The sequence below is a fragment of the Epinephelus lanceolatus genome, chromosome 4 (genome assembly GCF_041903045.1).
Source record: "Epinephelus lanceolatus isolate andai-2023 chromosome 4, ASM4190304v1, whole genome shotgun sequence".
In the NCBI taxonomy this organism is placed as follows: Eukaryota; Metazoa; Chordata; class Actinopteri; order Perciformes; family Serranidae; genus Epinephelus; species Epinephelus lanceolatus.
In genome coordinates, this window is record NC_135737.1 from 15,629,809 (window position 1) to 15,654,895 (window position 25,087).

The window sequence follows — 25,087 nt, forward strand, 5'->3', positions numbered from 1 at the left end:
AACGCTCCCTACCATTTACTTACCAGCAGGCAGAGTGTTTTCATTGCTGTCAACATTAACTGGCCAGTTTTCTCTGCATCCTTATTCAGCATATCTCTGCTGGATTGTTTTATCAGATCATTTTTAAAGATGCTGCTCTTAATTTTGGTGCATCTGAGCAATGATTAACCTTGTTGTTTTTATGGTTTATACTGTATGTGATTAAGCAAGGCGATACTGCTTTCAAGCCTGTATAAATACTCCGTAGGGACCGAATTCAAAGAGCAGCCTGACCCAGAGTCTTTCTCAATCTGAAAAATGTTTATTTTTCTGCCTAATAGCATCTTTTTTTTCCCTAAGCCTGGGAAATTGTGTAACTAAATAAAGGCGCAGTCATTCTCATCAGGTTACACAGGATCAAGTGCTCGTTTCTTGCTTCTCTTTGATTTAAGTATTCTCTCTGGTTTTGTCCTGCAGTCTACCCCTCTGTTGAACCAGGCTGGCTTCAAGCAACATTCGAGGGGAAAACAGGTTTAATCCCCGAGAATTATGTCGTCATCCTCTAAAAAGCTGGTAAACATTGTATCTTTGTCATGGTATCCATGGAACAAGAAATAATAATACACAATGTGGCTGGTTGTTGTAATATTATTAATGCTGGTAACTGATATTTCTGCATTTTATGCAGTCTTAGCAGATACCAAGCAGGGCAGTAATTGTGTTAATAGTGCTAGAAGTCCAAAGATGTACCTCCTTTTTGTAATGACTGTATTGTAAAATGTTTGGGGGAATCTGCAGAGATTCATGCCCGGGTCCCAACCTTTGAATCAACCTACTCCACTGAGTTTGAGTTGGAAAATGAAAGTTGAGTGTAACGAGATGACAGTTCTGTCTGATATCAGACAACACAGATTCAGAAGTTAAAGGAATAATTCACTCACAATGATCATTTGTATATCAATCAGTCGTGCTATGTTACTTTGAATTGACCTATGGCTAAGCCACACCCCCCTCCACTCACTCGGACAAAATATTAACATTCAGTGACCGGCGCTATGGCAGGTGTCACAGTACACGGCATTTCGCAGTAGGCAATTCATGATTTTTGGGGACATAATGATCAAATTTTGGTACATCAAAGTGCCACTGAAGTTAAGGTTTTGTTCTCAGAATATGAGAAAAGGATAACAGCCTTTTTACCATCTTTACCAAGAGTGTCTCTCCGTTAGTTTGGTGCTACAGTATTTACACTGAATCATTCAGCATAACGTTTGCCAACCTTTGTTATCTCTGCGACACAGATACGTTAATGAAGCTAAGCCAGAAGTTAACGTTAGCTTAACTAGAGCCCTTCAGACAACAGCTAACAATGATGTACGATCACCAAAGTACAAAACTAGAACAAAATAGGCTAATGAACTCCCAGCAAACAAGGTGACATGATGAACAACGCAGCTAGGAGCTAATGTTAGGCTAACTTTAGCTAGAGATGTTAAAGATAACTTTATATTTCTTTCCAGCAAAGTGACAATATGTTGCCTCAAACACGATGTTGATTTACCTTAGAACAGATGTAGACATCCTTGTTAATCTTACTCACGATGAGTTGATGTTCAACCAAAGGAGACACTTTTCTCGGTTGAGATGTGGCTTAGGAAAGGGTAAAAAATGCACCTCGTCGCCCAGCCTCTCAGGATACCTTGTGTCGGAGTTGCATGTACCCCATGCACACCATTTGACCATTTCTAAATTTCAAATCTCAGAAAAAGCTCATAAAACCGAACAAAACTGACTTTCTGTAATGCATTTCAATGGACGTCCAGGCAGAGAATGTCTGAGTGTGTGGGAATGGCTATAAGCACTTTGATTGGCTCATCGCATTTGAGGGCGGGGCTTAGCCAGAGGTCAATTGGAGAAAACCTTGTTTTTCTTGCTTGCCTCCATGGAAAATGGTGAACATATTATTTTATTGGGGATTGGGCACCAGAGGCCTGTACTACAAAGCAGGATTTGGAATTAGTGAGGTAACTTCAGGGTTAACTCTGGGTTTTCAGAGATGTCTGGTTCTTTTTTTTGCCAGTATAAATCACTGTGGTAACTTATGCTGAACAGCTAACCTGCTCCAAAGCAGGTTAACTTCAGAATATCGGATCACAGCCTGTCAACACCCCTGAGTCTCAGATAAAAAAAAGAGGGGTTTATACATTGTTATCTAGTCAGTAGAATCATTTCATTGTTCCAGGACTCTATTTCAGCTGGTTTTAAAACAGAGCTTTTAACAAACTGAGAGATTGATTACAACACTAAAGATATGATTTAAGCAGGATTTGAACACAGAATAACACGAGACACATAAATGCCACATTTGGGTCAGATAAACCTCATCAGTCATTAACTAGGCTACTTTTCCACTCTTTACTTAAGTAGCAGAAACAATCTTACATTACTTTTAAGTGTTTTATGTGACATATTAATCATCATCCAACTAAATTCGTAATTAAAGTCTCAGCCAAAGGTGAATTTTTAGATAGTATTTATAAGTTTACATTCCACCCCATTGACATTTTACTGTCTTGTAGTCCCAGACACTGTCAGTGCCATTTCATCTCAGGTGATATGAAGTACCTTACTTCATTCATGGTTCTGATGATGTCACATGTAATTAACAGCCCCGCCTCTTTTACATGAACAAGCTCATGGCTGGATAGGAAAACCCAGAGTTGACTGAACTAGTTAATAACCAGCTTTGTAGTGCCGGTTGTCCAATAGCTATGTTTCCATCCAAAAGTGATTCGAATCATTGGGAAATGCGCATTAAAAGAAATATGAATCCTGTGTGTTTCCATTAAATGTACGGACTTTGGTGAAAACTACGAACTTGCGTGAGTTTTCCGCAGAACCAGAAACAAAACAAGTCTTGCATTCTTCTTCTTCTACGTTTGCTGGTGGTTGGCAACCAGCTTGTAAATGTATTACCGCCTTCCCGACCCGGATTGTGTGGCTATCACCATGGAGAGAGGTGCACTACGTCAGACTTAATTCGAACATAACTGTTTCCATCCCCCGTTTTGCGAATCAACATTTTTTCGAATCAACCAAAACCCGGCTAAAGTGAGCATATTTTAGTTTGTGCGAATAAGTGGATTTTAATTTGAATTTTGGCATTTCCATCATAATTTTCCAATGCGATACTTCTAGATGCGCATCTAAACAGGCTGATGGCTAATGTTAGGGTTAGTCAAGCCAGATAACCAAAAGATATCCTGGGTAAGTTGAACTGGCTTCGTAGTGCAGGCCTCAGCAAAACTATATCAAAACATCTGTTTACAAACTCACACATAACTTGTGCAGTGCGGCCTAATCCAAGTGTCATTTAACCAGTTGTATGCTCAGTGCTTGTGCAAGAAAAACGAAGTTTTCTTTACGAATTCAAGGGACCGTGGCATGACTGATTCACAAATGGTAATTTTGTTGGTTCGGAGTTCCTTTAAGAAGAAATGGGTATTATGATATTATTGTTAGATGTAAATATATTACCCATCAACTGCACTGATGTTTTTAGTCCCAGTATTATCCTACAGAAACACAAAAACAATCACATCCAATTTCACAAGTTTTATTCTCAGAAATATATTATCTTTTTTTTAACTTCCTATTCAATCAACACTTGCCTTTCATTAAAGGAAACCTGTAGTTTCATAAACATTTTCTGCTAGCTGTAATAGAACAAACTGTGATTTAAAATAACAATACTAATCTATTAGAATTTAAAAGAAAAAGCATAATGGTTTTGCACCTTATCTTTCATGTTTATGGCCTGTGATCATTGTTCATCCACTGAACCTGCTCACTGCTGCAGCGCACTTTCTGGTTAGCTACACGGTACTGTACTGTACATTACTGCTCATGAGTTCTTCTGTCGTCGCTAATCAAAAATATTCACTTCATCTAACTGTGTATTACTATAAATTATCACACCAAATATATGCAGTATGTAAAAATGTGTTTTTATAATGTCATGAAATGTTCATGAGGTGGAGCTTTCACCTTTCATGCCTCTGTTGGAACTGTACTCTCTGGTACACTGGTGTACCGGTAATAATAACTAGACATGTATCAGATTATATTATGTTAAAGATACCATTTAATATTTAATTTTCTAGTACTGTCACAACATTTCCAAAGTACAAAGTCCATCATTATTTAAAAGGTTAACTTCAGTGATAATATTTCAGAAAAAGATCAAAGAAAGAAAATAATCAACAACACTTTAGCTCCTCAGATATTACAGACTGAACAGACTTTCTCTTGTGACCGAAAATGTATTTTAAAAGGTATTTGAGATCTTGTATACTTGCCAAGATCAGGGCGTTCTTTTCCATTTACATCTTTAAGAATGCGAGATGGCCTTGGACACTGATGCTGGACTAACACTCCCTTACCGTCTGACTTAGCAGAGGAAATGATATTCATATCCTAAATATGTAACATTTGGCATCCTTTTTTTTTATATGGCAAGCTTGTTTCCTTGCAATCATCTACTGTGTCTTGATGGTGCGTAAATATGTCTTTAAATAAACAGCGTGATTTATTAGACCTGTGGTCCAACACTTTTGTCACTGTTGATGAGTATAACTTAAGATCGCCGCAGCCATAAACTTGATTGGACACGCAAAACAGACTGAATATTGAGAATGTACTGTCAGTGCATAAAGTGTTGGAGGGTAAATACAGTTGTCTTTGTGTCCCTACAGTTGTGTTTTTCACTGAAAAAAGCTTCTAGTATGATGTCGATTTCTTCCTATCCATAGCTACATGACAATTTGTTTTAATTGCACAATATTTTTTACTACGTATACCAGAAAAGTTATTTTTGGTCAAAGTGTTTTTGTTTGTTTGGTAAGTGTACAAGTCAAAAACATATTAACTGATGTCAGTTGCATGAAAGTTACAGTAATACCATGTGCAAAGAAGAAAAAGATCAGGGTTTACTGACATGCTGATGCAGACGTTTTTAAAGGTCCAGCATGTAGCCTGACGTGCACCTCCCCAGGAATGTTACTATACTATAGACAATTGTTTTGACAGTGAACGTTGTTGTGCGTTGTAATGAAACCGAATTTTGTAACATTACCTTTGTTAAATGTTGCTGCTGTCCCTGTCTTTATTTGAGTAGAGGAAAAGTCCACTAGCCACTAGGCTAATTTATACAATGTAAAATGCCTTAGGCTTGTGGTAAAAACATTAGCATGTTGTTTTTGTGTAGAAAATGTGTCCAGCAAAAGACAAATACTTTGTCTGTGAATGCTGCGAGTTACAGTGAAGCTGATTTGCGTACTTGTCACTTTTAAGCTATGTTTAATTTGTATTTTGGGTGTGTTTTAAATCAACTAAAGTTTACAGCATTTCACAGAAATGCCACACTGACTAGTGTTTTCGAGGTGTAACGGTTTAGGCCACGTGCGTAGATTATAGCTCTCTACACAGAGCTGACGCACAAGTATAAATCCCGCTTCAGGGGGATATATTCGCAGAAATGAAATAGCTTCATCCATGTTGCACCTTTGACAATAGCCCAGAATGGACAAATGGACAAATTCAAACCAGGAGTTCACGCTTGACACATGGGAGAAGTTTCAGCTGGTTGCTATCTGCAGTCCTCACCGCTAGATGCCGCTAAATCCTACACACTGCTCCTTTAAATGGTTTATTTGTAAAATTTGGCACTTTTAAAAACTTTGTCTATGTTAATGAACTACACTCTCTTCGAATCTGTCACATGCTTCACATTAATGTCTATAACTGGGTGTATTTTGATGCCCATTCAGCTGTAGATTAAAATCTTTCAGTACATTCTATTATGAAAATAACTCATTGGGGGCATGGTGGTCTTGGCAGAATTATGTGTTCTAACTGACTCATTTCTAATTAACTTAAGATGGCAATAATTTGCTATTTGTTGCAAAATTTGTTATTATTATTAAATACTTTACAGATAGTTATCTTCCCAGTTTCTCCTCCCTTGAAGTAGATGCAGTGAGTCACGCTGCTACCATCCCTAAACAATTTCATTAGTTTAAGCAGCAGGTTTCAGTGTCTCCTGCATTTCACTTTCATTACAAATAAAATGTTGGCGAGAACGCTGAATATTTTAACGTTTTGTCAGTACTGTCTTCTTTTATGCAGCGTCAGTACAAAAATATCAGTATCTCGAATGGTTGTCAAAACCCTCTGTATATCAGCGAGCAAGTACCATCAATCAACAGAACTATACGGTGGAGCTTTATTGATTGATGCCTCTGACTTTATGAGACTCAAGATAGATTTGTACTAAAAAATGCATTTTTAAGGAACATGTTCTTCTGTTTCACCTCATAAAGTACAAGGGCTTAAAAGCATTTGAGGCAATTTTAAAGTAAAGATGACTGACTATAATCGTGAAGGCTATAAAGAATCCAGTAATTGTGGGCTGAATGATCCAGTCACAAGATGTCCGTGCTGAAATCATCACTTGGCGTGGAATATGAGGGGCCTCACCATGCCTGCCAGGACCTTGGGAAGCTGGGAGGCAATGACCTCTGACATCATCTCTGGAAACTCCACTTTCATGGCGTCTGCCTGGATGAAGGTGCTCAGACAGAACAGGTTGACCTTTTTCACTATCTGTCAGAGAAAGAGACATTCATGTTTATCTTAGCGCTCATTAAAGTAGCAATTAGATGAAGGCACGATATAACACTGTTGTACTCAGATCTACTTGGGAGCGTACATCGTGCATGGCATCCATCAGTTTGGTGAGGTGGTAGAATCGCTGTGAGCTGGCCACCAAGCCCTTCTCCTTCATGTGGATAGCCTTGGTCAGCTCCCGGATGTAGCTTTGTCTCATTTCTTCAAATGCGGCCTGACTTTTGAGTCCCTCGAGAGGCACTGAGAGCAGAGGGAACACTTATAGACACTTTTGCATGTAGATAAAGGGTTACTTTGTTTCAAAAGCTAACTAAACACTAGAGAAATGTAATAGAAGTGCCAGTAAATTATCTATTTAGGGGTAACATGCTGCTGTTCAAAACAATGTTTTTCAGTAAGTGTAAAAGTAGGAGTTGATAGCAGCTGCTACATAAATCCCGTCAAGGTCCAGTCACCCTGTACAACACTCCCTTTGTTGTGCGGCTCTACAGTAGATGATCATCAAAGCTTCACATCTCAGCTTGCAACATTGTACAAGCCAGCAAGTGCTGTTCATTCAAACGAGGGTAAGAAGTGAGTCATCTTGAGTCTGGTTCAGGAAGTCTCCTGGCTTTTACCTGTGTTGAGTAATATTATGGCTTTCATGCAGAGAAACTCCTCGCGGGTAACTTGGAGATTGGCAAACTCCTGAGGGATGAACTGTATCGCCAGGCAGAGGTCGTAAATGGGAGATCTCCTCATTTGATCCCTAACAGACAAAAAACAGAAAATGATGAGAGCTTCTTTTTCATCCAAAACTATTGCTTTGTGAATAAATGATGACTGCCATGTCCATAACTGCTAATTATAAATTGTAATGAACCAAAAACCAACTCAAATTGTCTGTGTAATGACGGTGACTTACTGACTGAGAACCAGATCAGGCGCAAAGTATAAATATTCACTGGTGACATTCTGGAAGGAGCGCCAGCCCAGAGAGAACACCATCAGGTTCATCCATGAGTACTGGATCAGGGTCATCTGATCATTGATGTGAAGGTTACGAAACCCTGTGAGAGAAAAAAAAATCCTGTATTTAGAGCACTTTTTTAATAGTTCGTGCAACTTGTGTCACGATACATTTGCACGAATATACCATCATACCTCGTGATGCAGCAAATTGGTTTTAGTACAATAGAGTACTGTAGGGAAGACATCTTTTATAGGCTGACATGGAAGTTAATGTTGCCCTAGTTCTCTCGACAAAAGGCTGGTAGGATTTTTCCCTTGGATTCTAGGTTATTGCAGAAAATAAGCTCTGTGGCAAACAAACGTCTATGATGCTTATATGTTTTGTTCAGCAATACACTCTTCACAAATGAGCACCACTTCTATGATTTTTGAAGCGTAAATGCAGTCGCCGGAGGTAAAAGGCTAACTTTAGGCTATAAACAAACTACGTCACAGTGGCTTGACTTAACCTCACCACCACAACAAGGTTGTAAAGCCGTGTTCGGCGTTATGACGTTCTGTAGTTTCATTTAGCCACTCGTTAGCAACTGTCTGTTTTAAGACATCTAAAAGCTAAAAGTCTCTTAAACTTGTGTTAACCACAGATCTTATTTCAGGCATCCAACCAAAAACCCATTAAAAAAACTCATTAACTTCGAGACAAGGGAACCAGGAGTGCTAAAATGCTAACTGATACCTGGGTTTAAGGACCCATTCCTGCACCAGTCTATCTCTGCTCAATTTAAAGCTTTATTGTTTGAAAATCTTCCTTTATTTTACATTTCCTGTGACAAACATAATTTTATACTACTTAGATTCACTTCTCTCATAACCAATATTCTTGGCATCACCAAGCCTGTTATCTCAGTCAGTGTTTAAGACTGGGACCTTCGGGGAGGCCTGCCAGTGAGTCCCCATGGTGACAAATGTGATGACCCTGAGCTGCAGAGAGCCGTTACCTGGCAGAGACTTGGACCACTTGACGATCCACAGCAGCTGTTTCTCACACAGCCTGTTGAGGCTGCTGAGCAGAATATGTGGGGCATCAGCCTGGGAAGCGTCATAACCAGAGTACACGGTCTCGGGTTCAATGTTTTCCAGGATATTGAGGATCGTCTGGGAGAGGTGCACCTCGCGGATGCCTGGTATGCAAGACATGGTCGTCAAGGCCTGATTGTCGCTGGACATGGCCAAGTGGGACTGGAACATCAGGGACGGGGCCAAACCCAAGGCTTTCAAGGCTCCAAAACGCTTCAGCTTCCTGCCTGTGACATGAGTGCAAGGCCTGGTCAGATAATGTGAGGCACAACTTGTGCCCATAATACATCATGCAGCTTATTCTGTCAAGTAAATTCACAGTTTGCAAAAATCCTGTTAAATATTAATTCATTATTGTCTTTTGATCTGAGCAGTTTTAACATAGTCGGCATTACATTACCAATCAGTTTAATATCTGCCATATGGGTGCATTAGCTCTGTGTTACTCTGCATAAAGAAATCCAACTAAATGGTACCTCCAAGCATCATCCCAGCTTGATAGCACTTTCGGAGGCGACATGCGGGGCAATTTTTCCTCCGAATTTTGTCCACAATGCAGTCATTTCGCCCGGCGCAGAGATAGTTATGATGGCCTGTTGGGTGAAAGGGTACAGACAATGCACACAATTTTAACAGCACTTAATTTTCAAACATGTAAGGTGGAGGAGAGGCACATAATGAGAGGGGAAAAGTGTCGAAGGGTTCTTGACTATTAGCATGGTTACTCCATCCACACTGAGGCAGCGTTCGGAGGAGAGATCTAAAGAGGAAAATTAGATAGAGGCAAGGCTGTGAGGACAGAATGACACGGCCGTGGTGAGACATAGTGGCTCTTATATAATCTCTCCTGTTGCAAGATAACAAGAAAAACAAGTCAAAGACGAAGAACACGGTGAACACTGGTCAGTGTGATACTGTTGCTCGTGACCTTTAACAACTACCATAGAAGGTCAGTCAAATTTGATGCAGTAATTCCCCTTGAGTGTACCACATTATCCACTGTAGACTTCAGATTAGAGATTAATAATCAGTTACAGCCTACCTCATTTTTATTTCATTTTCATTTTTTAAGTTATGTGATGCCCACTGATAACAGAAAAAAATGTTAGGAGGCAGATTTTCATTTGCAGGCACCCTAAATATTGAGTATTTACAATATACAGCATACTTAATGAAATATATTAACAACAGTTGGCATCAAACTAAAGAACAAAGGCAACATAAAAAGATTCACTGTCCCAGATTGGAGTAGGCAGATGGAAAACAAAGGGAGCGGACTGATAAAACAGTCATGCATGTTTGATCAGCTGTCCCTGGCCAGATGTTAAAAGGCATCTTGAAATAGAATAAAAATCTGAAGAAAAAAAAAAGGCAGTCAAACTGTTTGCTGTAGCTGAAGTGTTTTTCCTTTCATAACAGTCCCAAAACAGTATGTGGCTCTGACAACACTTGACTGAAAGTGTGTACGAAAACAAAAGAAAAGAGAACGTAGAACTTGTGGTTAAATTGGTTTGAAAATTAGAAATAAACATTTCCAGAAGTAGGTTAAAATGTTTTCTTTGCTCACCTTCGACGGCTCTTTTAAAAAAGACTTTACAGCTCCCACAGGTTAGGACTCCATAGTGGCATCCAGATGCCTCATCGCCGCAGATCACACACTGTCTCTGAGGTGGCATACTGGGGGAAAGAGAAAAATTAAACATATGTTGATGAGCTCATCTATGAAGGTGAATTCATATAGAAACTGCAGACATGTCCAGAACCTCCAAGATTTTAAAACTTCAGCCCTTTTTAAACTTTTTACGTGTAGGTGAAATGTACAGCGCCTTGAGTAGGCAACATTAAGGAGTTCATCATATGAGTTTGATCCCAATTAGAACAAAGGCAAGAACCAAGGGCATAGGTTTCATTTCAAAACTGGTGAGGGGTGACACATATTCAGCTAGAAAATTGTGAGCTTCAAAGACGTAATCTCCTGCATTCTGGTGATTTTTTTTTTCTTTTGCGGTACAAATTTGTGCCTTTTCTATATTATTAAGTTGAAATTACTTTGTTGTCATCAAAATAAAGGTCCTCTGCTACTTTTATCAAATGCACATTATGGATATTTTACTATACTATACTATAATATAATAATAAAACTAATGCTAAATATTAAGGGGGGCCTATCCCCTGCATCCCCCCCGAAATCTACACCTATGGCAACAGCTAAATGAGGCAGCCTGTAGTCTTACATTAATGACTGTCTTGTTTAACCCCTGAGTAAATTCCAAACCTTTTTAAGAGGCCCCTGTCTATGTTTGCAAGGTAACAACTGAGTGACCCAGAGTTTGTAGAAAGATGTATTATTTTTAATGGCTTTCTGCTGCCCTAAAGTGACAAAACTGAAACCAGACCAGAGAGGCTGAGATGTTTTCACACCTACTTATTGTCAGTACAAATTAACTTGTTGCATAATGTTTCCATGAGAGGCAGATGACAGTTTAGATAGGCCTGCTATATAGAAGTGAGCGGATGTCAGTCCTTGTCAGACAACAAGAGTTTGTTCTTTCCATGACTCAGAAATGACCAGACTGACTCATAAACAACTGTCGTGCAGTGGCAAACAGTTTGTCCTGATCATCAGTTTATGTGGGCACATCTGGCAAAACTGTTCCCTTCTATCTATCTTTTAACGCCAACTGTCACACAAGCAGAAAACGTACATTCAAAGTTAATAGGTGTCTCAGTTTTGATTGAAAAGGTCATGGAACTATATTTATATCTGTGACTTCCAGGTAAACTTTAGTCATGAAATATTTACCCTGGGAATGCGGAGAAAGGTGATGAGTTCCTCTGAATCAGGGTCTGGGTCTGGATCCCATCGTAGCTGCTGTGTGTGAACGGGTCCTTGGTCACCCCTGCGCACTGGGACCAGTACTGGGGCTCAGCTGGAGAGGTCTGCACCTGCCAACGGGGAAGCTCGCTCTTGTACATCATCACCTGCTGGGCTGCGTGCAAGTTGGTATCAAAGTTGATGACAGCCTTCCCGGACAAAGCGTACCTGGAGTCAGTCCTCACCTGGTTGAGCGCCGGCAGCTGCTCTGACTGGTTCAGGTCGATCAGAAAGTTTGGAGATCCCTCCAGTCCCGGTCGGGGACACGTCGCGGCAGGTGTAAAGCTGCTCGACTCCACGTCGCTGAGCCCCAGTTGCTGCTTCCTGTCGGTGTCACAGCAGGTGTCGAGCGCAGGTATCTCTGATGATGGAATAAAGTTGGGACAGCGGGTGTCCATGATCACAGAAGGCTCCTTTTCATCCTTGATGAACTTACACGCTCCGGTTGTTGAGGAGAGGCTGACATTTGGCAAACTTTCGGCCACATTCGTCCTCTGAAGTTTTGAAAATTCTTCCCACGGTACACCGTCACACTTCAGATATTCACTGCTACGATCATAAAAATGTTTCCCAGCAAGTGAACCATCGAGTGTGACACAGTCTTTGAAAACGGCACCTTCGCCGCTTGAATTCAGACCGTGGAATGGTGCGCCGGCGTTTCCAAAATTACGCACGGTGGAGGACAGGCAAGTTAGAGACTGTGACTCGTTCTGTAATTTCGTATTAATGAAATCAGCTTCAATCAAGTCACTTACTCTTGTATCGGTGGAATCGGCGATGGAAGTACTGATGGTGCTCATCCTTCCGTTTATTTTATTTTCCATTTTCTAAAGTGCAGAGCGCGCAGCAGAGACTGGAGTCCGCCCGGAGGTCGGACAGTGTGTGATAAACTGTGCCTCACAGTTTTCTGTAATCCTCCTCCCTGTCGAAAAAGGCTGTGGCTACGTCTTTCTTGTACTTAGGAGTCCTGTCCGCACAATTTAACAGCTGTTCAGAGAAGAAAGGGAAACTTTGTGCTGCTGACGAAGAATTAAAAGTGCGCAATTATGAGCTGTTTGACAAAATAAACTTGATTAGTAAATTAGAAGTGTAGTTCCTCGTCCTGGTTTTAAGTGTCATGTTTCAAAGCTGAATGTGTGTTCTTCTTTTAATTAACAGATTTACAATAGTTTTCCTCGTTCACACTAAATAGCCAGTCCTCCAAAGGATGCTAGGGGAGGACTTAATGTAGAGATGGATGGTTCCTTACAGCAGACCTTCAGTAAAACAGACAGCCAATGTGGAGCATGGATCACCTCAGTATCAGGGGCCAGTAGTCTCCACCCTACTTTTTATGAATAAGGTGCAACATGACGACAGTTTTGGCCAAATTAAAAAAAATATTGGAAGATGAGACAATGATAACTCCTAAACTCATTCATCCTTACAGCCTTGTTGAGTTCAACTGAAGGTCAAGACCTACAGTAATTGTCATTATGAGCATAGGTGTATTCTTTAATCTGAGTGAGCTGTGTCTCTTGCAGCCATGATAATGGGGTTTCATTGTGTTTGCATCTAGGAGACAGGTGGGAGAATCAGAGGACTAAATCCCTTCTGTCCCATTTGAGCTTTGAAGTTTTATTCATCACTTTAGGCAACTTCACATCTCAGCTGTTCTAATGGGGTGTTACGTAGGTTTGTGAAGGCTGTAATGAAGTCAAATCAATTAGAAATTTGACTTTTTTTTTTAAATTTCTTGTCCATAAGAGATAATTCCTCCAAGCACTGTCATCACCGTCTCTTGCCTTCTTTGTTCTTGTCTAATTTACATTTCTGTTATCACAATTAGATTACAGAGAGGGTTTTAACTCTTACAGTTAATCAGCTGAGTGTGGATGTTGCTGATACATGTGCTGATGATGCACACACAGACCTTGGCCCTGTTTCCTACGTCATTTGCTTGACGATATCAGAGGGGATTCTCACGCTGTGGCCTACATAATTCTTAGTACATTGTTTCACATGTGATTCGACATGTTTCTCAAATGCTGTAATGGCCTACTTATCAGACAAGAGTTTAATTTTCAAATGTGACACTCATGGTGACCAAGAGCCTCCTGTGCAACCTCATTGTCTGGTACTTTTTACATTAAATTGCTAAAATTGTAGACACTTGGGGTTAATACATTTTACTGGGCCTTATGATGTTTGTGTTACGCAAAAAAAAAGTTATTTTATGAGTGTTGTCCGTCCCTTAGTTTTCCTTTTGTATAAATGCTTCACAGTGGCTCTGTTCAGGGGCTTGACAGTGAGGGGCTGGTGGTAGCTTTTGCACTCCTGGCCCGGCTGTATTTAGACGTGAGCTGTTTGTCTACCTGACAGGTCAGACTGTTCTCAGACATTTGTCTTGCTTCGCAGCAGGCGTGAGGGGGCACAATAGCATCTGCTGCAACGATTTTAAAAACCCATAAACCCTCTGTGCTCTGTGAGGTGAGGAGAACCAACATAGATTTTCACCATTAAATATTACGCTGAGGTGATCAACATTTTAATAAAACACAATATTAAATAATCAAAACGTTAATGCCCTGTATGAAAATTAAAACTAGAGTCCTGCTGATTGATTTTAAGGTTACATTACAGGAGAAAAAATGATGATCTCATAACTTGAGATTCATGGAAAGCTCTGGGGAAAGTGATTACCAACAAGCTTTCATTTATTTTTATGTTATGCGTGACTTATGAGCCCGCCACTGACACATCCAGACACGTGCTTTTTCAGTCTGAACTGCTCTGCTCTGTACTCCAGATGGAAAAATCACCTCTAAATCAAACCACACAAACAGCTGTTAACAGGCAGCACCGTCATATGTTAGCAGTCAGTAGTGCATATTAGTGTCACAGAGCCTGAGCAACAATAATAATAATTAAAAAAAAAAGATCCATTAGTGCCACCATGTGATTAACTGTATAGACACAGGGACAAAGAGAATCTGAGTCTTCCACCTTAAGGAATACATTTACATCAAGTGGAAAAAATCAAGTGTGTTTACCATTTTTAATATTCAAATATCCATTATTATCTGTTGTTTTTGCCCCATAATGTGTATAAGGTCTGTGCCCAAGGGCCCTTTGACCTTTGAGAGTGCAGCATGTCCCATTAATTCATCTCTGATCCTTACATTTTTTAAGAAAGTATAGCCAGCTTATTCTTTCTGCTCCTCTTTCTGCTGAGCATGCATGACTTCCCCCAGTTGCCTGATGAGCTTTGCCAGTGTCTCCGTGTCATGGTTTGCCCTTTCCAGCAGCTCATAGCGCAGACTGGAGATGTCCTGTTTGATCTCCTTTAATTCACCTGCGGGACGGTAAGTGAAGCAGCTTCAAATAGTGTTTCATAATTTGGTCATCCAGACGAGAAAAGCACCGTGTGCAGAAAACCTGCTGAACTCACCTTCATTTATTTCATCATTGTCTTTATCTCTCTGTGCTTTTAAGATGTATCTTTTGATGAGGCGATTCATTATGTCCTGTAGTAAAGAATAGAGGATTGGAGTTTTGAACTGATGAGCTAATTATTCACTTAAAACACAGGTTGGTTAAAGGAAAAGAACAGCCAGCAACTTGCGTCAGTAAGCATGTTTGATTATTACAACACGTATCCATTAAGAACCATAAAGTGTGCCCTAGATATCAGGTGCCGAAATAAGTTTAAAGTCAAAATATCATTGGAATATTTATGTTTACATGTCTGTGTGTACAAAACTTAGAAAAGACTTGACAGCTCAGTTATTAACAGGTTAATCTTTAGAAATGAAAATTGCTTTACTTGGTGGCGGGTTGGACAAAGCGGTGATTCAGCACTCAGGTCTTCCTGTTGCCTCAACTATGATGAGAAACAAAAGAAAAGAAGAAGCACTTTTATTTTAAACATACTTTTATGGGAACTCTTACACCTGCAATTTATAAATGTGACACAAGAGGGCCCTGTAGACCTGTGTCAAAGAATCACCTACAAGAAGTTCTTCTAATGTCTCTAGCCTTTGATTTACATTCAACAAAATTTATTTGGTCATTTCCTTTCTTGAAATATCATTTGTGTGAGCAGCTGATGCCTCACCTTGTTAAGTTCAATCTCATCATTTGAGTTGTCTTTGCTTTTGCCTTTAAGCACATCCCAGAGAAATTCCCTTATACCCAACAGGAGGGAAATGACAGACTTGGGGCTGGGCACAAGGTTGAAGGGCACAGGAAGTGTGCCACCCTGCTCAAAGTACGAGAACCAGAGTTTAGCTCTGGCGAACTTCCACTCAACATCAGCATCATCCTGCACAGACAGGAAGACACGGAAGGAGCAGAGGAAACATTGGATAAGCAAGTAAAAGTAAATCAGTTTGCATTTCTAATGTGCAACCTACATCTGCTCAACATTTGTTCATTAGGTCTGCAATATTATCGTGTACAAAAAATGGACTGAAACATAAAAACTGTGGTATGTAAGCAGTAAATCTTAACATCTATTGACACTTATAATCAAATTATTCCAAGACAATACTGGCCTTATAACAAAATGGTCATTGTCATCACTGATAAGACAAAAAAATGAATGGTAAGAAATGGATGATGATGAAGATGTACCTCAATTTCCTGGAAGGAGCTGTTGAACATGGCAATGAGCATATTCAGCAAGACGATCACCATGATGATGTTGTACACCCCGTAGAGAACATAGCCAATGTTCTCAATGAACTTATGGTCGATGTTAATGACTACTGATTTCACTTCCGACAAGCCAAAGATAGCCCAAAATAGCGTTTTAAAACTCTCCTCAAGCCTGAAGGGACAAAGAAATGAGAACTGAGTAAGTGTAGTGCAACCAAAGCGTTCATCTTACATCATATTCATTCAACACAGATTATATCCAAAGGCATAACTGGAAAATATTTATAACATTTCAAAGCTTTTTTCAGGCAAATGCGTCATTTCAACAGTCTATTGTCGACACTCACGTTGTGAAGGCATCGTTGTGCTTGGCTCCGAGGTAGTATGAGTACAGATTGAACATTCCCACCATGAAAGCCACAAAAACAGTGATGAAAATCACCATGAACTTAAAGATGTCTTTTACTGTTCTTCCCAGAGAGATCTGCAACGGCCCGAAGCTCTCATTGGCAGGCAGGATGTATGCAATGCGAGAGAAGCTCAGCACAACTGCAATTGCATAGAGGCCTTCGGAAATAAGCTGCGGGTCTGAGGGTATCCAGTTGATTCGAGCTGGAAATAAAGAAATGATTAACAGTTTTCATGCAGCAAACTTTCCCTCCATTTAAATCACTCTGTATAGAATAGCCAGAAAATCAAGTAGTCAAAAAAGGCTGTGATAATACTTCAACTAAGTGGAAAATTATTTCTTTATTGTCATGGATTTTCTGTTCCTGGTCTCAAAATTATGGTGGAGAAAAAAAAATCAATTTAAGATCAATAGACTCGGATCAATACCTTTAAAAATCAATATCCAGTGTAACACTGACACAACTAATGATGTAAATCTGAACAAGGAAATCCTCTTTAATAAAATATTGAAGGTCAATTTTTCTGCATAAAAGAAAAAAACTGAATCACTGATTATAAATTGAATTCTTTAGTCTGCACTCACCCAGCTGGAAATATTGTATCTCAGAGGGCAAGGTCATGTTGGACAGGTCAGTATAGTGCTGGTCAACATAACACTGGGCAGAGTACGCATGCCAGAAGGCCATTAATCTGGCAATGAAAGAGGTCATAAAAATGGCCAAAATACTGAAGTCAAGGAGGTTCCAGGGCTCTGAGATGTATTCTCGGATGTCCTGCGACCAAATATCTTTACATTCTTCCCAGATTTTTCCTGTAGGGGGAAAAAAAAATCATTAAAATCAACAGTCAGTTAAAAGTCACACTGATTCTTTCTCAAATGAGATAATGGCTGATATGGTTTTAACATGTATGTATAAACATGATAAATAAGGCTTGAATTGATAGTCAAATCACATAGTATTTATTGATGCTGCATCCTGGCAACGCGTGCGTGATATGGTTTCCAAGTCTTGCCTGTGGAGCTAATTTAAAGTGTCACCTTGCCATTTTTGTCTTTGGACATCCATTACCACTCTGATTTATTGGGGTACATGTGGTAGGAATACATTATTATCTATAGGCTATAGGCAATTTCCAAGCATGATAGATGTGTGGGGATTTTTAAACCTTCAATGACCTGCAATATCCTTGACCCTGCATGCACAGCAGCGAGATGTAAATGTGAAAGTGTGGGAGTGCCAGAAAGATGGGAGAGGAATAAATTTACATAACGAAAAGGCACACTAACGTCATAGGAAAAGATTCAACAGCTAGTTGTGCTTGTATTCAAGATTGTGGAAGGAATAGGATGAGGGCGTGAGGTGTTTACACTCATGACCTATGACCCAGGATATGATGAGAATCTCCATCCAGGTGAAGGGGGTTGTCTTCATTCGAAACAGTTGTGAGGGGTGATCGTGGCTGGTCATGTTAGGCAGCAGCGATGTTCCCTCAAAACGGTCTGCCGCGTTCAGGACCAGTAGGCAAAGAAATATCATGAAGGAGGCTGCGTGGGCCACAAACTTCAGGAAAGGTCCACACATGAGTTTTCCTAACTGACACAAGTCAGGGAAAGGCAAACAGAGTACAGTTTAACATTGTTTTGAGCTGCCCCTCCCCTGTCCCCCGCTGGCCTGCATTCACATTACCCCGAGCCCAAGTGTACTCAAGGACAGGACCTCTTCATCTGACCAATGTGAACAGTTCAATGCCGCCATTGCTATTGTTGTTGGGATGGTCGCATGGTTCATACGTCATCACCACATTTTGCGCGTTGCGTACATAACCTTGTGCGCATGCGTGACCAAGTGTACCGTGCCGTGCTTAAGCACACCTCTTCCAACCGTACCGGGCCAGGGAAGTGTACCGTACTCAAGCATGGTACACTTGCACTCACGCTAGCCAAATAATGCGGACTTTAGGGGGCAAACGTGCTTGGGCACGGTATGATTGCCTAGTGTGAGTGCGTCCTATAAGGATCCTGCAGAGGAAGTTGCTATTCCAGCATTGGCAACAACTGCCAACACTGCAAAGGAACCAAATAAAGGAAGACTGACTTATTGAAAAGAAAGTCTAGAAGTCTGACAGTAACAAAATTAAACACATAATAATATTGGTGAAGTGTATCAGAGACAGACAGAAGATATTGCTGATAGTTTAGCTTTCTGCTAACTGGACCCAAAGGCTAATGGCTGCAGCTTCTTGTTCATGTTCATGTAGCTAACGTTAGCTAGAGCCTCAAATCACAGTGTGTCATCCACCTCACTCTCCACCGCTACAGACCAACTTAGTCGGAGGAGAGCAGGCTGCAGCTCCGGAGATGGACACCCAGTCAGCTGCCTGAATCCAGGCAGCGCGTAACCCAGCTGCGATGGACCGGTCAGCCTCAACTCTCCGCCTGCTGCCTGCTCTCCCCCCGGGGAAGCAGTCCACAGTGGCGGGGAGTGAGGCACAGAGACCGTGGGGAGGCTAGCTAGCTAACTCTTGTCTCATTTGTGGTCTGATAAACAAATAGAGCAAGCCTGGCAAGGTGGAGTTGAGCGCATGAGGTGCGTGCAACTGTACACAGAAACGTGTATATGCCTATGGTCATCTGATGGGAGGGACTTAGGACAGAGAAGGGGGAAGGGTTTAATTTCAAATTCTGCCATTTTGTTGTTGTTGGGGTTTTTTTGCCTTTTCCAGATTTCTGCCTTACCAGCTTTAAGACCGAAACACAGAACACTTGCCTATAGCAGTGGGCATCAGCATGTTGAAACACAGTCTGACCAATTGTGACTAAAACAGTCATCCAAATCAGAAGAAACATGGGTCTGAGAGAGTTTTCTAACTTTATGTCACTGGTTAATGTTAAAGCTGCATTAATTGCAGCTCCACAACAAGCTGACAGACCCACAACCCTGACATATTATTGCCTAATAAAGTTTTTGTGGCTAATATGTTAGCAACATTGACCTATTCAAACGTCGAGCAGACATGGTGCAAATTTAGAAGCACGTCAAAGTCCAACGTTCACTTTCCCTTAAGCTCTGTTAAAAGTGTATAAAATGTTGCCTAAAAGAAAACTAAGACCATTATTGGTGAATCCAACTATTAACTTACAACAGTGAATGGGTTTTTTGGGACTAACCTTACTTGAGGGTGCGATCCAGTACATAAAGGACAGTACGGGCAACCCAAAAGCTACACCAAGGGCAAGAAGGATTTTAACGGCTGTGGTTTGCTGACGCAGTCCTGACAAATTCTCGTACCAGATGGAGAGAAGTTGCTGTTGGCAGTTTGGATGTGCCACAAACTGCCCCATCGACGGTATGTGTGAGGAGAGAGGAGGGAGGGAGAGTAAGGTAGAGGGATTATTAGGGGAAAGAAACAGTATACAGATTATAATATGAAAGCAAGTGCATCGATTCTAATCTTAAAGTTTTCTCACATGCTTACCTTTTTAACTTCATATTTTATTGCAAGTTTTAACCTGAGAAGGTTTTGTCGGCCCAAGGTCTCAGAGCTTTGACATGATTCTGTGTCCCCGTTCAAGATGGCCTTCACTTCCTCTGTGTTTCGACACAAATCCAGGAGTCCCACCACAAAGTCTTTACACTGCATGGATAGTTTCTTGTAATCATTCTATAACAGACAAAGGAAACATTTATAACACCTTATTCTTTTATATTTATGAATCACTACCAGCACAAAAGTCAAAACTTCAAATCCTGTCATAACTGTAGCTTCAAGCTTTTACTTAACATGATGTGCAGCTGTTGTCTTTAACTTTAGTTTAAGGATGGGTACATTTGATACTGTACCTTGAACTCCTTTTCAATGTTGGCCAGAACTGCAAGCTCATTGCTCAGTGCCAGAGCTGCCATCACTGGGTCTTCATTGGAGAGGGACAGATACGCTGGACTGGCCAGACATTTATATGCATTAATGCGGGACTGTGAATGGCTAAATGAGTCATGTCTCTGCTGCTCGCTGCAGGTCCCGCACTGGCAGAAGTAGTCATGGGGCCGCTCTACACGGGCCCCCTTCATAAGAAGTGTATGCACAATTTCATACTCATGACACTGGGAGGCCAGGATGATGGGAGTGATGTCATGAGAGAAGCGCGTGCCTTCCTCATCATAGGCAAAGAAGTCATCATGTGTACCCGCCTGGCTGGGACTGTTAGTCAGCCTCTGGCCGTCTGCAAAGGCTTGATGGCTCAGTAGGGCCTCCACTATACGGATATAGCCTTTACTGATGGCTAACAGCAAAGCATCTCCGATTCTAGCCAGGTCTTTCTTTCTGAGCAGGAGCTTAGTCACCTCTAAATGCTCATTGGCAACTGCCAGCTGCAGTGCATTCTGGCCCATGTAGTTCACACAGTTGACGTCGAATTCTGGCAGCTCCTCTAGAATCCGCTTCACTTCGGGGATGTTGCCATATTCTGCAGCATTTAAGAAAACTTCCTCTGTCTTGGAGAGGCAGGAGGTGGACTGAGAATGATACAGGTAACCAGCTCCCCGTAAAGCTTGTCTCCGAGGTTTGGTCACAGCCTGCATCATGGCTCTGCATTCATTGCTCCACCTAAACACAAACAGGCATCATTTGATTATCTAATATCAATATCATATGAAGACCCTATCTGTTTACAAATGATTAAGGGGGACAAATTGGCAGAGATGGAATATAATGTCATAAGTATGTTTTCTTTAGTGTATAATCACCTGGAACGAAGAATTGTCATGTTTTCGTTACCTTAGAATGAGCCTTTAAATCTACCTAGGAAGAGGGTCCTCGTCCATGGAGCCCGCCATGTTTCTACAGTAGCCCAAAATGAACAACCCAAACACTGGCTCTAGATATTTTTTTTTGCATTTTTGCACCAGTCACTGTAGTTAGCAGCCCCTCCTTGGAGCACAGACTCACTCAAGCATTGTCGAATCCAATGCTTGGGCAGTGACTTGCGGCATCAGAAACCAACGAAAAAAGGCCACCTTAAATGTTGGCATGATAGATGGCCGGTTGCTGTTATAGTTTAACGGCACCCGGCGGTGTCAGGGGGATACATGGCGGGACAAGGAAGAAAGTTAAGCTGATGAAAGTCTGAGTGGAGCTGGGGAAGGGGTGGTGGATGGGTCCAACAAACCCCAACATTCACCCAAGAGAGCAGTGTTCACATCCTGTAAGATTCTAAAGCCAAACCCTGTTCTTTTTTCCTAAACCACATGCTTTTGTTGCCCAAGGACGCATTCACACTGGTGCTATTTGGTCCTCTTTACACGAACCCTGGTCCGCTTCCACGGATAGTTCAGTTCGTTTTGAGTGGTGTGAACGTTCATTCAAACTCTGGTGCGTACCAAATAAGCAAACCCTGGTCCGCTTGAAAACTGGGGGTCTCGGTTCACTTGCAAGTGAACCCTGGTGCAGTTCGCTTACAGTGGGAAATGCAAATGGACTATCAAGCAAACCAAAGAGAGGAAGTGACATAGAGCACAGTGCATTTTGGGTAGAAAAAAAAAAACAAAGCCAACAGCACAAACCGGGAGAAGCAGAGGTAAAAAAAGAAAAACTTGGAAGATGTCTCGTGGGCAGACGTGGAGTAGTGAGGAGGTGCAGGTGCATACTGATATATGGTCAGAGGACTATATATCGCAGTTGCTTGTGGCTACCCACAATGGATTTCCGTTTTCAGTCCTGGCAAGTCAATGAGCTGGGTTTTCTACTTCCTCATGCTTTTTTTCTTCTTGGTCAGTGGTTATTTCAGGCAATACCGCCCCCAAACGAGCAGCTGTTGTAACTGTGTGACGTTGTTCAGGCCGTTTGGTCTGCATTAAAAAGTGCAGTGTGTGGGGCGTCGGTAGCGTGGTGGGTGGTGCCGGCACCCCATATGCGGAGGCCTTGCTGCAGCAGCCACGGGTTCGGGTCGGGCTCGTGGCCCTTTGCTGCGTGTCAGTCCCCACTCTCTCTCTGACTCCCTTATTTCACTGTCCTGTCATTAAAGGCAAAAAGCCCATAAAAATAATCTTTAAAAAAAAAAGTGCAGTGTCAAAGTGAACCAAACCAAATGAAGGTGTGAAATTTTTCGGCATTCCCCGCCCAATCGAACAGAGTCCCCGGGACTATCCTGTGTGAATGGGCCCTAAACCCAACCATGTGTGTTTGTTGTTGAAGATATAAAAACGTCAATATGTGGTGTTGTACCAACGTAGTGAGTTTATTTTGAAAGAGTTTGTAAATGTTAAATTTCCTGTAAAAACAGATGTGTATCTTGAAAGAAGAGAACTTGACATGGACATGGTGTCCCAGAACGTCCACAACCAACACACCCAGGGTCTTCATGTCGTATGTGGACATAAAAAGTCCATGACCAAAATGTCAATATGTGACGAGGTTAGAGTGAGAATGTGATGCTCCTTGACGAGCAGCATTGGAAAACATTTTTAACAGTAAACTGCTTTTTTCTGTGTTTTATTTTACTGGTTAATTCATGTGGTCCGTTTCTTTTGGAGAGGAAGAGACTTCTGCAATAATTCAGTTCCAGGTAAAAATCTGCTGAACAATGTACACTGAAGGAATCCTACCCAGGAATTCACGCTTGGCACAGTGTAGAAATTCCAGCTGGTTACAATCTGCAATCATCACTCCTAGATGCCACTAAATCCTACACACTGTTCATTTAAATTCCTCCTCAGCAGACACATGATTTTAATTAGCCAGCTAGTTTGGGTTAATTCACGTCAGCTCCATGTACATTTCCTAAAAAGGCCTTAGAAATGAGACAGCAGACTTAATGAATGGACAACAGTGTGCGATGGACAGCTGGTCTCAGCTGAATTATAACTCGTCCTACATGTGTGACACCACCCACAGACTCATCATCTGCTCTGCTTCATTTCATGGCCTGGAACTGTCCATCCATTCAGCCTCTGCCTGATCGCTGACCAAATTTATCTTGCATGTCTGGAATATTATAAAAAAAAGTCAACGGTGTTGATTGTTAGTACAGTGGTAAACTTTTATTTACTGATTCTGGTATGATGTATACTCCATTCATTAGACTATAAATACCATGTAACAGTGACCATCTCTGATACTAATCGTATTTTGCATCATTGTCTAACGTAAATCTACTTTACATTCAGTAATTACATTTGAATAACGTGGTTATTCCTGGAGCTAATTGCTTCAGCACAGATGATGATAGATGATGACACAAACATCCCTTCATTTAATCATGATTAGTGTTAATAAGATTTTACATTAACAGGGCAAACTGATGGGCGCAAACACAGTACATACAGAATTCACTCTATTACAGACAAATCACTCATCTTTGGCATCCAGTCTGTATCAGCTGAGACAAGATGAAATGAAAATGGTGTCATGCTGCTCAGCCAGGGAAGGTGTGAAAATCACAACAAAAAATGGATGGACATAAAATAAATAATTAAAAAAGAGAGTAAGTTTTTGCCTTTAAAATGACATAGATGCTCTATGGGAATTTACCTGCCTGGATTTTTGAGAACGCCTTGTTGTTTTGGTCCTGCTGCTGCTCCTCCGCATCATCATGACAGGCAAGGAGACACTAGGAGATGGAGAAAAAACACTGGCATGAATACTTTAATGATAGATAAGATTCTTCTGCAGTTCATGTCTTTGGATGAGCTGTGTGCAGTTACATGTGATGTTAACACTCAACATTGTAGTAACTGAAAAACAAGGCTTTCAGTGTGGAGAGGAATACATCAGTGTTGATTACAGATGACAAGGAAAGGCACAACAGAGGATTTGAAAAATGAGACACTGCAGGATGAGATCACTGAGTGCTACTCTAATACTGTTGTTTTTTAGGAGCATCACGGGCCTGAAGCTTTTCCACAGACGCCTAAATAAACACCGACATTCCTCTATCAATATTTCTTTAAATAAGGCACCGGAACTCCATTATCTTCGACATATTTACTATATGTTTCACATCAATTTTCAGAAGTCTAACAGGATGCTGCACTCACCTCACCGATGTGGCCAAATGACTTCACCTTCACTTCTTTAAATCCAAACTCCGTCCCAAAGCGAGCACAACACACACCGGCTCCTGTCAGCCTCTCCACCACCTGTCTGACTTCACCCAGCGTCCCACCTTGGCTCCTGGTGCTGACGGTGCAGCCTCTGCGCGCCCATTGGCCGGTTTTCTAGCAGCTTTTTTTGTGTGTGTGAGTGTGTTTGGATATTAGCATTTGTTGAACACATTTAGTTCCTATTCTGGAGATTACATTACAGTCTAGATTTCAGTGTAATGTCCTTGATTTCCCATAAATGTGATCAGTAAGCCCCAAAATCAAGATTTTAAAGCACTTTGTCAGACTAATAGAAGGTTTAAAAACAGCAGAAAATGCTGACCTAACTGGTTATGCATTCAATTGAGGCACAATATTATTTTATTACCAA

General features: G+C 41.1%; 3 protein-coding genes across 6 annotated transcripts in view; 1 reads left to right on the forward strand and 2 right to left on the reverse strand.

The window, feature by feature from the left end:
* arhgap42b (Rho GTPase activating protein 42b) overlaps positions 1–5,112 on the forward strand; it is an 87,189-nt gene extending 82,077 nt beyond the window's left edge. For all 4 annotated transcript variants that reach the window (XM_033630520.2, XM_033630521.2, XM_033630522.2 and 1 more), the window contains one exon: positions 457–5,112. In XM_033630520.2, the coding sequence (XP_033486411.1) occupies positions 457–545 (89 nt within the window). In that variant the 3' untranslated portion in view covers positions 546–5,112. The remainder of the gene's footprint in view (positions 1–456) is intronic.
* On the reverse strand, positions 4,702–13,339 carry pgr (progesterone receptor). Its single transcript, XM_033631661.2, has 8 exons — positions 11,498–13,339; positions 10,262–10,371; positions 9,171–9,287; positions 8,616–8,921; positions 7,571–7,715; positions 7,284–7,414; positions 6,749–6,906; positions 4,702–6,642 (listed from the first exon to the last, which is right to left on the reverse strand). The coding sequence occupies exons 1-8, from the start codon at positions 12,391–12,393 to the stop codon at positions 6,487–6,489; spliced, it is 2,019 nt and encodes a 672-aa protein (XP_033487552.1). The 5' UTR covers positions 12,394–13,339; the 3' UTR covers positions 4,702–6,486.
* Positions 13,340–14,493: 1,154 nt separating this feature from the next.
* trpc6b (transient receptor potential cation channel, subfamily C, member 6b) lies at positions 14,494–24,791 on the reverse strand. The gene is made up of 13 exons (XM_033631660.2): positions 24,652–24,791; positions 24,146–24,224; positions 20,461–21,223; positions 20,096–20,281; positions 19,788–19,952; positions 17,997–18,213; positions 17,202–17,429; positions 16,555–16,819; positions 16,184–16,379; positions 15,666–15,872; positions 15,375–15,431; positions 15,000–15,075; positions 14,494–14,903 (listed from the first exon to the last, which is right to left on the reverse strand). Exons 3-13 carry the CDS (start codon positions 21,199–21,201, stop codon positions 14,755–14,757), a joined length of 2,487 nt encoding a protein of 828 aa, XP_033487551.1. The 5' UTR covers positions 21,202–21,223; positions 24,146–24,224; positions 24,652–24,791; the 3' UTR covers positions 14,494–14,754.
* Between the last annotated feature and the right edge of the window lie 296 nt (positions 24,792–25,087).